The sequence below is a fragment of the Macrosteles quadrilineatus genome, unplaced genomic scaffold, assembly GCF_028750875.1.
Source record: "Macrosteles quadrilineatus isolate MER2022 unplaced genomic scaffold, UCM_ALF_1.0 Scaffold_5__1_contigs__length_97177068, whole genome shotgun sequence".
Taxonomy (NCBI): Eukaryota; Metazoa; Arthropoda; class Insecta; order Hemiptera; family Cicadellidae; genus Macrosteles; species Macrosteles quadrilineatus.
This window is the reverse complement of record NW_026542598.1, coordinates 1,390,682-1,406,136: the sequence shown is the minus strand read 5'-3', so window position 1 is coordinate 1,406,136 and position 15,455 is coordinate 1,390,682. Positions and strand designations below refer to the sequence as shown.

The window sequence follows — 15,455 nt, the reverse complement described above, 5'->3', positions numbered from 1 at the left end:
GCCGGACCTGGGTAGGCAATTGTTTTTTTGTTTTGTTTTTTTTTTAACTCTAAAAACTATTTTCCTTTACTTGCTAAATAGATTTCACAGCCATCATTTTCTTTATTTTATTTTATTGTAAGTTGGCCTAATGTAGGCCTATTTAACATCAATTCCAGGTTTAGATTTCACAGCCATCATTTTCTTTATTTTATTTTATTGTAAGTTGGCCTAATGTATTTAACACCAATTCCAGGTTTAGTAGGCTATCTAATTTTTCTATTTTGAAGAAACAGTTGTTGGTAACTAATGCTTGCTATTCGTTAACATTATGTGTTTTTGTGTGGGCTATTGCATTTTGGGACTGTGCAGGGTCCTCTTTCTCGTAGTATTGAACCAAATATGTTTGAAGATTAGCCTACAAAGTCACCTGTGCATTTAACTTATGTGCAGGCATAAACTTATGTGTAAAATAAATGTACCCCCTGTTGCAAACTAAGTGACTAAATTTATATATTTGCCTTGATTGGATTTTCACCAAAATATTAATTTCCATTCCATATTTAAATAAGTTAGGCTAACGTTTGGTTTAACGAGTGTTAAGGACTTCTGCTACAGGAAAGGTAAGGTAATATAGTGGTTTTAGTAAAATGTAATAGGTAGGCTATAGCTTATTATAAAATACAAATTTTAAAAATTTGATCAAAATATATCCATAAACAAGCAAACTACAATAGTTTATATTCATTCCCTGTTAGAATAATCTAGGAATTTTAAATTGTCATTTTTTTTTAATTTTTCTCTGTAACCAGTATACCTACGTTTAAATAATGCTTTAGTGTATACATTGAGTATACACAAAAAAAAACGTGTAGGCCTATACTCAATGGTGTAATAATAATAATGCAAATTTTTTTTCAAGTAGGCTACTACAAACTGGTTTTTAGAAAGAAATTGCAACATTCAAGGAGGCTCAAAAATGGGAAAACAAATATTTACCGCATTAAAACGGGCACATAAAACTCCCTTCCCATTGTCCAATCATGCTAGTTGTTTAATGAATTCAATGAAGAAAAAAAAAACGGAAATTTACACGTTTGTACCAAATTTAATAAAAATTTGTTGAATTTACTTTATGCTGTGCAGACATGGTACCTACCTTAGGTTTGGACACATACATAGGCCTATAAGAATTTGAACGGATGGTGTTTTTGGTCCCTGGAGATATCAAAACAAAAGAAATCTGTAATTTTGTACATTAAAGTGTTGTTGTAGGTCTAAAGGTTACTAAAAAAATTCCAAAAAACTGTGTAGGTACTGTATATTTAAAATTTCCATGTTATTTTTATGGTGAAAGTAAACTGTTTTAGTTTGCTTAATATTTTGAACAAATTTTGCAACATATTATTCCATTTTAACATTTTACAAAAAAAATGTCCTTTCCTGCAGCAACAAACCTAGGAACTAATGAAATTTAACGTTATTTAAATAGGGATTGAACCCGACTCATTTAAGGAAATAATTTTAGTAAAATTCAATCCGGCAATAGGAATTGCTTGAAACGGTAGTCTGCAAGTTTGCTGCTGCAGGGTTATTTCATCATGCCAGATTGTAAGGGCAAGTTAACTAAAACTTCATAATCCTTTTATAATGTTCCAATAAACTATCATAGTGTGTAAAAATAAATTTTCTCCTTTGGAAAAAAAATAGTTAAGCTGATGCACATCAGTGAATTATTTTGTTGTAATTTTTGCCAATAGCGTTGTTTAATTTTGAAGAAAATTCAAGATCGTAAACCTCTATGTGACACACCCGTTAGTTTAAAAAATTAGATGAACATTGAAGCGTTGACGTGTAAGTAAAATAGATTGTAACAAGAATATGAATTTGTTTGCAATATTATAAAACATAAACATTGTATTTATTAAAAAATGCATGATACCTCTATTTGTTGTGTAAGTTTGTGGGGGATCAATTTTGTTATGTATTGTCATATTGTGTAATGCTGAGTATGCAATTCGGACATTGTTTAGTTCAATACCGATGACGCAAAAAATAAGTATTCTTACCATTAAACTTGTTGACAACAATTTAGAACCCATGACATTGATTATCCAGTTACACATGTTTAACTACTTGTCCTTTTAACCCTCCACTCAAAAAAATTGTGAAATTTAATTAATAAATTATTTTACACAAAAGTATACTATTAGTCCAAGATATATTGATAAATCTTCCTTAGGTTACTAAATTTCATTAAAACTTGTGGGGTATAAGCAGGCATATCTAGATAATGTAATGAATTCAGGGAATAAATATGTTACATTACCTTATTTTCATTAATCCTTGAAACATTTTTACCGCATGCTAGTTTTGTAACATAATTTGTAACTACAAGAGACATTTTTATAAGAACCATATGGTAAGTTACGCGGAATACAACATGCCACCATAGGCAAGCGTGGTCCGGGGTAGCATTATCAGCAATGAGGAAAACATGACATTAGAGCGATGATTTATTATAAGAGTCATGGGTTTACCTATATTCATCCCCGGTCATGCTTTTACTTACTTACTTACTTACTTACTTACTGCTGGGGCGCTACAAATCGCAGTCGATTCTTCGCCTCGTAGATCAGCCTCTTCCACGCTTCTCTGTCCGCTGCCATCTCCACTGTCCCTCCACACTGACTCACATCTCTCTTAACTTGGTCATACCATCTCATTTTTGGTCTACCCAGTGGACGCTTTCCAGTTGGTACAGCAGAACATACTTCCTTCAGTCTTGTTCCTTCTTCCCTTCGCAATACATGACCTAGCCAACCTAATCTTTTTGCCTTTATCAAAGCTATTATATCAGGGTCCTGGTATAACGCTCGCAGCTCTCTGTTTTTTCTAATCCGCCATTCTCCTTCTTCGTTTACTGGGCCGAATATTTTTCTTAGGACCTTGTTTTCAAAAACAATCAAGCGTCCTTCATTTCTCTTGGATAGGACCCAGGTCTCACTTCCATACAATAATACTGGTTGAATAATGGTTTTATATATTCTTATTTTTGTATCAGATGATAGGAGTTTTGATGACAGGAGCTTCATACATGCACCTAAACATTTATTGGCATTTGCTAATTTACTTAATATTTCTGTATCTTCTATGTTAAAGCTATTTACAGTAACTCCTAAGTATTTAAAGCTTTCTACTGGTTCAATTAAATAGTTGGCTATATTGAAATTGGTGCCTCTATTGATGGGATGTCGTCCAAACTTTATTATTTTGGTTTTTTCCTCATTTAGTTCCAAACCCACTTTTTTACATTCTTGAATAAACTTGTCGGCTAGAAAACACAAATCTTTTACTATCATGCTTTTACTAAATAATTAAATTTATGAAAACTAATTTCTTGACAAAAATATGTGTCATGAAGTAAAATTTTTAGTTAAAACCAACTTCCTAATGCTGTAAGCCTGCAACTTTGTTAGTTGGTATCGACCTTGTAAATTGATTTTAAAACAATACCTTGTAATTTTCAATTTTAGTGGATACTCCTAAATTTTCACCCTTCATTTATTTGTTCACATTTTTATATAAGCTGTTCTTAGAAAATTGTAACTAGGCATTTTAATTAATTTTTGTGTTCATCAAAGTGTGTCAATTTTATGCATTTTGTTGGGGAATGATCGAAAGCCTGTTGTTAGAAAGCATCATATTTAGACCAATAGCAAAGTGTTGAATGGGAACCTTAGTAATTTAAAGGACTTGCCTTCAAGCTCTAAGGTTTGGTCCTAACAAAGATTAATCATGTACCCATTTGTCACTGGGCTGTTTATTAATGATGCTTTCAAATAACAGATTGGTGTTGAATAATCACAGATGGTTTATACCTTCTATGTTGAAAAGCGTGAAAAGTTCTAATTGGTAATGTGCACAAAATAGAAAATACAATAAAAATTTCTATTTTTTCTAACACAACTGTCCTTGGTTCAATAAAAAATGTTCCCTTTACCCCTTTAAATTGCTACAATCCCGCTGTCAAAAATTAACTTTTTGAGAACTATTTTGCTGAGGAGTTGCATGATTGATCGTGAATGTGGTTTCAGCTAGTCTTTGAATGGGAAATATGGAAAAACAACCTCTAAGAGAGAATGGTTCATCCATTCCATTGACCGTTCCTCCAAAACCGACTTATCAATCTGTTGGTGAGAAAGTAAGTCGCTAACGAGTATTTGTTCACACTGGCTTTTCATCTGCACAGCTTGTTCGGTTTCGCTTTTGGTTGTGGTGGTATTAGCAGTCACAGATTGTGCTTTGGTTGCAGTAGTGTGCATTAAACGCTTGACCGTTGTCGCTAATATTATTATTTTGCTTTCCTACACATTTTTCTCTCAAAAATAGGTAGCTTTCAAAATCATCAATGGGCAAATATAGTATTAAAACAGTCGTATCATACCCCATTTTGGTAGAATTGCTAAATTATTTGTGAAATAATTTATAACTGGCCCTACTCCTTATATCCCACTTATTGATCTTTAGATTTTAAAAGGTTTCTATGATATAAGGTTTAAGGTTTTTTTTTAAATTTATATATAGCCTCTTTAATGATTGTCGATTTAAGAGTCTTTACAAGGGATTGAGTAGTTGATTTTAGTTTGAAAATTAAAATCTGGGGTAAATATTTTTGATTAAAGCAAAGAGAAATAGGCCTATAGCAGTTAGAGGTTGGTAATATTAGGCAATTCCAACCATAAAGTCAATACACACTATACACAATACACAATAAAGTTATGGCTTGCAAAAAAAATTGAGATGCTAGTTTTTACTTTGGATGCGTTCTGTTGTTTTTTAATTTAAGACTACTTCTTTAATGTAACTGTTTAACATTTGAGAATGCTGCAATTTACCTCACTGAAATTTCAAAACTCTTACGTTATTTTGTTATAATTTGAATAATTAGTAGAATTATCATGGGGATTGTTTTTTAGAACCTAAGAAAAAATATTTAATTATTTTTTTCTCTTGGAAATTGTTTAAGGTTCTGTAAAAATGATACAAACTAATCTTTATCATCACAACTCTTTGCATGAAGTAATATTGAGAAGTAAAATTATTTGAGTGTTGATTTATTACCAAATAACTGCTTATTTGCACGATTCTAATCTGATATTGTGTAGGACCATGTGTAGGACTAAGTAGTAATGGTAAAGTAACTGTGCACTGTTGTAAAGTTATGAAACTAGACACAAACAACTTTTGGAAATTCCAAGCCACAGATTAGCTTTGTTTCACAATGGACCCTATTATCAATGCATACAAGTCTACAACAAATTGTCCTTTTATTTCACAGACCAGTCTTTGAGCCTTAATAATTTTAAAAAGAAACTTTCAGAAAAACTGATTGCACTTTGTCCTTATGACATGAATTCATTTTTATCCTGTCAACTGTAATCTTAATATTTGTATATATTTATTATGTGTAAACTATTTATAATGCATGATTTGTACTGACATGTCACATATTCATTGCTGATATTCAGCCTCTGTATTATGAATTTTTGTGATGAATAAATTGATTTGATTTGATTTGATTTGTGCATGCTAGTGTACGGTATTCAAAATTTGTTGTTTTGCAGGTCATAAACATATATTATAAATTGTATCAACTTGACCAATCTGGCCATATTTGAGGATTTTTTTTTGGGGGGAAGTAAGTTTCTGGCTAAAGAAATTTTAGTACTTTTGTTTATTATAGTTATTATATTTTTATTATTATTATAGTTGCAGACAAGCCTTGTGAGCCTCTTTAAAGGTTAAAAAACGTTTATCTTTAATTACAAACCTCTTTCTATACTCCTTACACATCATCTTAAATACTATTTTACTAACATTTTATGTAATCTATTACCCTTTAGATACATTAAATGTGTTTTTTTTTTCATAGAATGATTCAGTAATGACTCAAAAGTATTTGGATATTTTGAATCAATCTGTAACATACAACAGAGTGTGTATGTGTTGTGAATGTGTGTGTGTGAGAGCGAGAGAGATATTTACCAGGTCATATTTATCTTATCACTTGTAATACAAGCCAATACCGCCTGGCACTACGGTGTGATGGTGTTGATGCTATACAATTGCTACCAGGTGTTGTGAATGTACTGTGAAGTTTGTGAATTTTATGCGTACAATTGTGATTTGTGTACAGTTACTGATTAGTGTACACTTAGTCCTACTCGATATGATTTGATGAATGAGTAAACAGTAAATTCACCTAGAGGATACTGAACCTGTTGACTATGTAGCGTGAATTTGTGTTTGTATCTAAGCCACCACATTGATGAGTCTAGGTAAAAATAGATATTTTAAAAACTTTAATTTGAGGGATCTAAGGTGTAAACATATTGGTTTCTGGTGTGATTTATAATTTGTATTGAATATGTATCACAATCTAATAAACTTTGTCTATGATTTGCAGAGATGTTGTGGTTGCAAACTCCTTTTATTTTGTTAGAAAAACATTTTGAAGCTTGTTAGTATAAAGTTTGATGTAAAAAAATGATTTATTTTGATGTAAACCACAATTTATATGGTTTCATATATTTAAAAAGATTTGTGACCTTTATTCCTTACTAGTGAAACCATCAACCTACAAAGTATCTAGGCAAAAAAATATTTACCAACTTTGGGACTTAATGCACTTTTTGCAGCAGTTTTTCTGTATACTTGCTGCAGCTGAATTAAAATTTTATGATCAAAATGGATGCTGTATTTTTTATTTGTTGTAACAACCCTTTGGTACATCAATAAGAGGCTTCAGATACAGTATTGTTTTATCTATGGTATAAGTGTCTGATTTAGTATGTTGACAAATCTGCATGTGGGCCTATTGAATGGATTTTTTGTGAATGCAACACATTCTTTTGACAACAAACTCTCTAATCTTTCTTTGTCATTTTTTTCTGTTGAAGAATCTGTTTAGTCCAGTCAATGAATGATCCAAAAGTAGGTGTAGAGTGCGTAAGCAGGTAACTAAGCGATTCCTTCAGAAATTTGTTCAGGGGGCTTAGGGTGTTAACATACCAAAAGTCCTGACTCCTAGGTGGTGAGCCAGGGGGTGGAGGGGGGAAAAAGGGGGGGGGAAAGGTACGCATTTTGGGTTTTTTGATTATATCTCGAAAACTATCAACTTTTTGTATACTATAGTAAATTATAAAATTAAAGAAGATTAAATTTTCTACAAGAAAAGTATATAATGTGTTTATTTTGGTTCAACAGATTACGAGTTATAACTTATTTAATTGATATCTTATAAAAATACTCCTTCCATAAGAAATACATGTAAATTAGTATGGGAAATGGGGCGAATCCTATCCGCCCAAAGGAAATATAACTGATATTCTGGAAATCTTGACAAAATTTCCAGTAATTTGACACTTTAATCATGAAATTTTGTCAAAAATTAAAGCGAGGGTGAGCGTTTAAAAATGGGATGATTAAAGGTTTTTTTTTACATTTCCAATAAAAAAACACTAAAACTCGACATTTTGTTACCTCGCCCTCGCCTTAATTTTGGATCAATTTTAATGATTAAAGTGTCAAATTACTGGAAATTTTGTCAAGATTTCCAGAATATCATTTATATTTCCTTTGGGCGGATAGGATTTGCCCCATTTCGCATACTAATTTACATGTATTTCTTATGGAAGGAGATTTTAATAAGATATCAATTAAATAAGTTATAACTCGTAATCTGTTGAACCAAAATAAACACATTATATACTTTTCTTGTAGAAAATTTAATCTTCTTCAATTTTATAATTTACTATATTATACAAAAAGTTGATAGTTTTCGAGATATAATCAAAAAACCCAAAATGCGTACCTTTTCCCCCCCCTTTTACCCCCCTCCACCCCCTGGCTCACCACCTAGGAGTCAGGACTTTTGGTATGTTAACACCCTAAGCCCCCTGAACAAGTTTCTGAAGGAATCGCTTAGTTACCTGCTCATGCACTCTACACCTCATTCCTTGACTGGACTAGTTAGTTTGTAGACAATATATTATTGGCATTTGTGCAATTGCTGAATTTTTTTGTTAATACAATCAGAATCATACCGGTGTTTGTCTTTGCACCTATATGTTTTAGAACCACAAGTACTGATTTATTTTTGTATTCATTTTGCAGCATGTTTACAATTATTTATAATTTAATGCATTCAAACCATTTTGTGTTCTGTTCTATTTCAGCCCAACTTGGTAGTATTTTATGGGCCACAGACCTCTGAAAAACAGCGCAAACAGGTATTGAGTAATTTCTATTTGTAGCAGATTATTGATTTTGTAATTTCTAGGTCTATTCTGGTACACTTATAGTTCCTTAATCTTAAACAGATGGTTGTTACTATTGTCAGCTAGATGTTTAGAAGGCATATAGCATAAAAGTGTAAAGCAAAGTAGTTTAAATTTTCAAATAATTCGCTAACAGATATTGAGGCTTAGGATCTTTTAATAGTGTGGTAAATGTTGGTAACATGTCATTTTACAAGAATCAAGTAAGTAATACAAGATTATAATAGGCTTAATCAGTTATACATTGAAAGAAAGTACCAAAATAATAATAATAATTTTACCTTATATCCTCAAATATTTAGCCACTCTTAATTAATTGAGAAGAACCATGCAACTTTTAATTTGGCTAGAAGAACATTATTTTATGAAAGAATGCGAACAAAACTGTCAGAAAATTATTAATTTGTGATTTTGCAAACCAATGTGTACCTGGTCAAACATATGATTTTCACTCAAATGAAACTCTAAATTAGCTAGTCCAACCTATTCATTTCACTACAATGTTGTTCTTTCACCTTGACAAATTTCTTTTTTTTTACACAAAGTTTGGTCACAAATGCTCTTTATTTGTCTGAATTTTTTTATATTCTTTGTTTGGCTTATATGGTATTTTGGAGGAATTTTTGTTGGCCTGTGCTTTGGTAGGATTTTTTTTGCACTGCCCCATTGCGTGTGAGTGAGCTTATTTTCTGTCAGTCATTGCATTTTTGGTTTTTAATTTGTTCAAGGGTTATGAGGCTGATCCCAGTCAAGTGGCACTTAAGGTTTTGTAGTGGCTCTCACAACCGGGGTGTTTACGTCCGAGTAAGTGAATGAGCAGGTTTACTAACTAAAAAAAACAAAGGTTATAAAGTTTACATTTTTGATGCTTTGAGATAGGAGATTCTTGGTGATTTACATTAACGTATAGTAGGGAATTGAAACTTCTTTTGTAGTCTAGCTGAAAAAATAACGCTCAGAATATTTAAAATATTTTTGTATGAATTTTTGCTACCGGTACACAAAAAATCAACTTAGTCACTTGTATAATCAAAGAGGTTTTTGGTAATTTGTTTATATTCTGCTTATGTTTTGTCGTTGCAAATTGGATAGTTTAAAATATTTTAAATTGTATAACAATTGAAGTTTAACATGCTGTAAATGTTTTTTCCCTTTTTCTGCTGGGGAAGAGGATCTTGGGAAAACTATCATAGCCGAGTTCTTTTACTGAATGCAATGTTGGTTTCTCATGACCATTTTGTTATTTGATTAATTCACTTTAAAAAATTAGACAGTTGTAGGCCAATTTGTTCTATAGATTATGTAAAATATCTCATGTGAACTATGGATACTACTTATAAAAGCATTTTAAATTATTTAAAATTTGAGTACATAGTAAGGTGTATATGAAAACCTGCTTATTTACTTTACCGGTTCCCTAGCTTGACGATAAATTATGCACTGTTGACTTAAATCTTATTTCACATTATGTCATGGCTAATGAAAGTTACTCCACATTGAATCCTAATCTGAACACATATATTTTTTTCTGTTAACCATTTTTTTAACGATTTTTTGATTGATTGCAGAATTTGACTAGTTTAACATCTCATTTCCCTCTTTTCAGATATCTAACGGAGACAAACAAACACATTTTGCCGGAAGTTCAGACGACGACATGATCGACATCACTACAGGAATGTCTAACCAAGCTTTCCAGGACGAGTTTGTTTCGTCTCAATGTAAGTGGATCTTGAAACTTTAAAATGCTCTAACATAATCAATATCCTATCACAAGAGTCATTTATATGTGCATGGATGTAATCAGTGCTGATTTGATATGGGTGTCCTTACCATTGTTGATTGTAGTCATAATATACATGCTATCGGTTTTGGCCCAAGACGCTACCACTCATGGTAATTATCATAACAATTTGTAATCCTGCAAATCAAGGCAATATCTTTTACCGGTAAGGTTAAAATTAGTTATAATTTAAATGAAACTGATAATTTTTTATTCGTGTTTCGTATCACTTGATAATTACCAAAATCCAGAACTTATCAAATTTGTATGGTTCAAGAGACAGACGGATTCAATTATTGTAACACAAATCAGTTTGTTTGTTTTTAAATTATTCTAAATTTTAAGATTTTTTAGTAAAATTATTATGTTACAACCCATTATTACAACCCAAAGTAACGACCAATCCATCAAAAACAGTTTTTTTATCTATTCAGTACATCTACTTAAAAAAAACCCCAGCATTAGTAAAGCGAAATTTCTTTGTTGTTTAGTTGTTGGCTGAAACTGATTTTTGTAGCCACACTGCCCATAAAAATTATTATAGGCCTATAATAACTTTGGAACTGTACATTTTCATTCAGGAAAAATTGATACCGTATCGTAAATATATAAAATACTAAGACTTGGACTGTGTTTGGACTGACATCAACCAGTTTTATTAAATAGATTTAGAAGGCCAAAGGTAGTTTCAAATGAAGAGTTTCAATACAGGATACAAGAGTACAGCAAACTGGTTTTGACCTTGAGTTTACTTAACCCAGTAACCTTGTTATAAAAATCAGGGTCTACCTTGCATGAAATGGGGTAGTAGGTTTCTTTTTTTTATGTTGTTTGTAATAGTACCGAGTTGCTAAATCCAAATTTTCGACCTTGGCAACCTTCCGGATCACCTCCAAAAAGCTTAAAAATCGGCAGAATTACGCACTTTTTTTACGTTTGTCCGATTTTGACCCTGAAGCATCACTTTTTCATAAAGAACAACCATAATCATTTTTAAAGTATATTAAATTACCTATCATATAAGACCAAAATGGTTATTACAGGCCTAATAGTTTTCAAGATATGACTCCGCAAACAACGGCTAAAATTACCAAATTTTGATTTTTTTTTTAAGTTTGGCTAACGTTAACCCTTAAGCATAACTTTATCGTTATTTTTCATTAAAACAACCATAATTACTTTGAAACTGCATTAAATTACTCACAATTTAAGACCAAAATGGTGATTATAGGCCTAACACATTGAGAGATATGCCTCTTCAAGGTTTATAAAATCTTCCATAAATGTTTGTAATTTAAGATTCAACTTTCAATTTATTCAATTTGGTCAAGTTTTATAAAAGAACCATAACAATAAATAAACAAATTTATTTCATTTCAAGTACAGATTGTGTTATAACAATTTATTTTTAAATTAATTTAAAATAGTAATTTAAAATTAATTTATTATAAATTGAAATAAATCTATTTTATCTATCTACATAAACACACACGTACATTGTTACAATAATTGGTTCTCGGACAGGCCTGTGATGAACGGTATTCATTTTTACGTAGTTTTGATTTTAAATTAAACTGTTTACAACATAGAAATACCTAATAATGGCTTAAATACTATGATTTTGAATACAGATATGGCTTCTGTAATAGCATAAAAAAAAGTATAAAAGGATTACAATTATATTTTTTCCAAATAAACCCCATTTAAGGGGTCAAAAACATTACGTAAATTAATTAATTTGGCCTAACACATTTTGTCTTAAACTTTGAAATGCTTAAAATTGGCTTAAATATTACAATTTTGAATACAATTATGGTTTTTTTTAATTGCATAAAAAGTGTATAAAATGAATACAACTAAAAGGTATACAAATAAAGCTCATTTAATAGGTGAAAAACATTACGTAACAGATTTTGCGTAACAGATTTTCTGATTTCAACTTTAAAATGGTAAAAAAGCTTAAATTTAATAATTTTGAATAGGATAATGGTATTATAAATTACACAAAGAGTATATAAATGGAATACAATTCTAACTTAAACAAAAATTCATATTTAATGAGTGCAAAACATCACGTAAACAAAATACTCAAATTATTTTTGCTAACATTTTACTTTTTTTGTTTATTTCCTTGCAGTTCATATATTTTTAACGCTTGAAAATGCTTTATTACTGAAGGACTATATACTTAATGGTATAGAACCAATTTAGACTATAAAAAGTCAATAGTTTGCTTCATAATTCAAAAACAAAGTCAGATTTACAAGAATTTAAGCGAGTTTTGTTGTGCAAACCATACATTATTTGTTAATATTTTTCAAATTATCCACGATTGACTTTTTAAACCTCATATATCAAAAGAGTACTAGTTGGAGCAAGGTAAGAAACCAAAAAATACCAATAAAAACCTATAGTTTACGCAAGAATTAAGTTTTAACATAGGAAAGAGCTAAAGACCACCCACAGTGCCAAGAGGACTATGGACACCTGTGGTCACTATTACCACAGAAAACGTACTACTATAACCCAGAATGCCAACCGCATGGTAAAAAGCATTAAGTGTTTTGAGAGAGCTTTGCCTGTCAATCGGTAGGCAGCGCCACCAGCGTTGCTATGCTATTGCATGGCAACGCTGGTGGCGCTGCCTACGGATTGACAGGCAAAGCTCCCTCAAACCGCTTAATGCTTTTTACCATGCAGTTGGCATTCTGGGTTATAGTAGTACGTTTTCTGTGCTATTATTACCTACAAACAACCATGATATGACTCATGATGACATATAGTTTTTTTTGTCAGATATTGTAGATATTTGAATCATAGACATCCTGCAGTTAATCCCATACTGATGGGTTGAAGCGTTCAAAAGTTATGGGACTTTGAAATTTCAAATTGAGACAATTTTTTTCACCCAAAAAATCATATTATTGGTCTTAATTTCAATTAAATTCTTGAAATTTGTTACAATTTGTCCTCTTGATTTAATGCTTAAAGGTAAAGCATACCTAAAGGTTGTTTAATCTTATTCCTTATCAAGAAATTGTGAAAATTCATAGGCATGCAGGCAGGCAGATCCAGTGTAAGAGTTCCTTATCAGGTTCATGTAAGGATACCTATACCCATGTCCTTCTAGTGTCAGTGCTGTAGTTTGAACAAGTTGGTCCTTCCCCCCACTACTGCTCAATTCATACAGCACAGACAGGACAGGAGGTCCTGAGGAATGCCAGTAAATCCTGGCATAAAAGAAGTAATATATTGCATGGCAGAACGACAGCAAAGTTGAAACCTTTTTTCACTGTTGCATCTTCATTCTTTATATCAATTCCTCTTGATAGTACTTTATAAACATTTTAATTACAATAGATTTCTTCCATAAAAAACTTATAATATGTTGTTGAAATATAATAAATTTGTTTATATTCTTATTATGGTTCTTTTATAAAATTTGATCAAATTGAACAACTTGAATCTTAAAATACAAACATTTATGGAAGATTTTATGAACCTTGAAGAGGCATATCTCTCAATGTGTTAGGCCTATAATTACCGTTTTGGTCTTAAATTGTGAGTAATTTAATGCAGTTTCAAAGTAATTATGGTTGTTTTAATGAAAAATAACGATAAAGTTATGCTTTAGGGTTAACGTTAGCCAAACATAAAAAAAATTCAAAATTTGGTAATTTTAGCCGTTGTTTGCGGAGTCATATCTTGAAAACTATTAGGCCTGTAATAACCATTTTGGTCTTATATGATAGGTAATTTAATATACTTTAAAAATGATCATGGTTGTTCTTGATGAAAAAGTGATGCTTCAGGGTCAAAATCGGACAAACGTAAAAATAGTGCGTAATTCTGCCGATTTTTAAGCTTTTTGGAGGTGATCCGGAAGGTCGCCGAGGTCGAAAATTTGGATTTAGCAACTCGGTACTATTACAAACAACATAAAAAAAGAAACCTACTACCCCATTTCATGCAAGGTAAAATGCGTTAGGTTACTGGATTATACTCTGTTGAGCAACATTGCCATGCTCTATCATGCAATGTACCTTTGTAGTCTGTAGCTTACAGTTTACTAAACAGCAAACATGATTCATTCTAATTTTCAGTTTCTGTTTTTTTATTATAAAATTACCACACAAAAAATCATATCACTATACATAACCCTGTAAAGTATATTTTATATGTTGATTTAACTTTATATATTAGATGCTTACTCACTTATGAGATACTATTTATATAGATTTGTTTCTCATTAAATAAAAATAGTTTCATAACAAAATAACTTATTTCTTAACTAAAGAAAAAGAATTTGCTTAGATTTTTGTCTCCATGTGAATCATTTCCCACTGTTTCTGTTTGACAGGAATAACAATAATTACTAGAATTATATGTAGCTCATAATGTACAAATGTCACACTATGTACAGGTAACTATGAAATCACTTTCCTACATATACGATGTTATTTTGAAACTGAGGTCTAAATTGAGACATATCTATTTGAAAAATTATGATTATTCATGTCACAGAATACTTGCTGAAGTCTGCATTTCAATCCACATTCAATTGTACCAAAAACGTTTGTACAAAACACATGATTCTATTAAATAAACATTTTTTGAGTGCGGTTCAATCTCTGATGTAAATTCTATGCAACAGCAAAATAGTAACACTTGTGCAATGCTCTTCTTTATTATTAGGAAACATAATATCACCATATACTAGATTATTTATCAGTGAAACTATTTCCCTACATGTTTTAGTATTACATGTATTGCACTGTTCTAGATACAGATGACATTCCGGGCATTGGTCAGTATGAGGACTTCCACACCATCGATTGGCAGAGAGACATCGCCAGAGATAGAATGCGCCATAGGTACATCGTCAAGCGAAAGCAAAACTCCATCTTTGATTTGGTAAGATGTTTATTTAAATAATGTTTTCATTCACATTGAGAATGAATTTAGTAGTTGTTGAATGATTAGTTGAAATGCTGTAGTATGTATAGTAAAACCATGACTAACCAAAATAAAGAGAGCTGGTTCGGATAGCCCATTTTTTCGGTTTATCAATGGTCTGAAAGTTAAGGTTCTTTCGGTGCAAAGAGCTTCATTTTCTGTTGACAGAAAAATTTGTAGTAAAAATTATTCTTCATTTAGATTTAACCACACACGCAATATGAATTTAGATTTGTTCATTCTGATGGTCCAAAGACCAAAATAGGCTATAGAAAACTGCCCCTGATATTTTCGGGTTGGGTCGAGTCGACAGTTGGCCTCAGGAATTGGTTTGGGCTGGAAACAATTTTCAGGCGGAATGTTAATTTTTGCGATCGTAGAAAGCGTCTGCGAAG

At 31.3% G+C, this 15,455-nt stretch overlaps 1 protein-coding gene across 1 annotated transcript in view; it reads left to right on the top strand.

Annotated features, from left to right (window-relative positions):
- Positions 1–15,455, top strand: part of LOC128994468 (H(+)/Cl(-) exchange transporter 5-like) — a 60,391-nt gene that overhangs the window by 1,301 nt on the left and 43,635 nt on the right. The window contains exons 2-5 of the mRNA XM_054419043.1: positions 4,077–4,183; positions 8,220–8,273; positions 9,928–10,042; positions 14,888–15,018. Of these exons, the coding sequence (XP_054275018.1) occupies positions 4,088–4,183; positions 8,220–8,273; positions 9,928–10,042; positions 14,888–15,018 (396 nt within the window). The 5' untranslated portion in view covers positions 4,077–4,087. The remainder of the gene's footprint in view (positions 1–4,076; positions 4,184–8,219; positions 8,274–9,927; positions 10,043–14,887; positions 15,019–15,455) is intronic.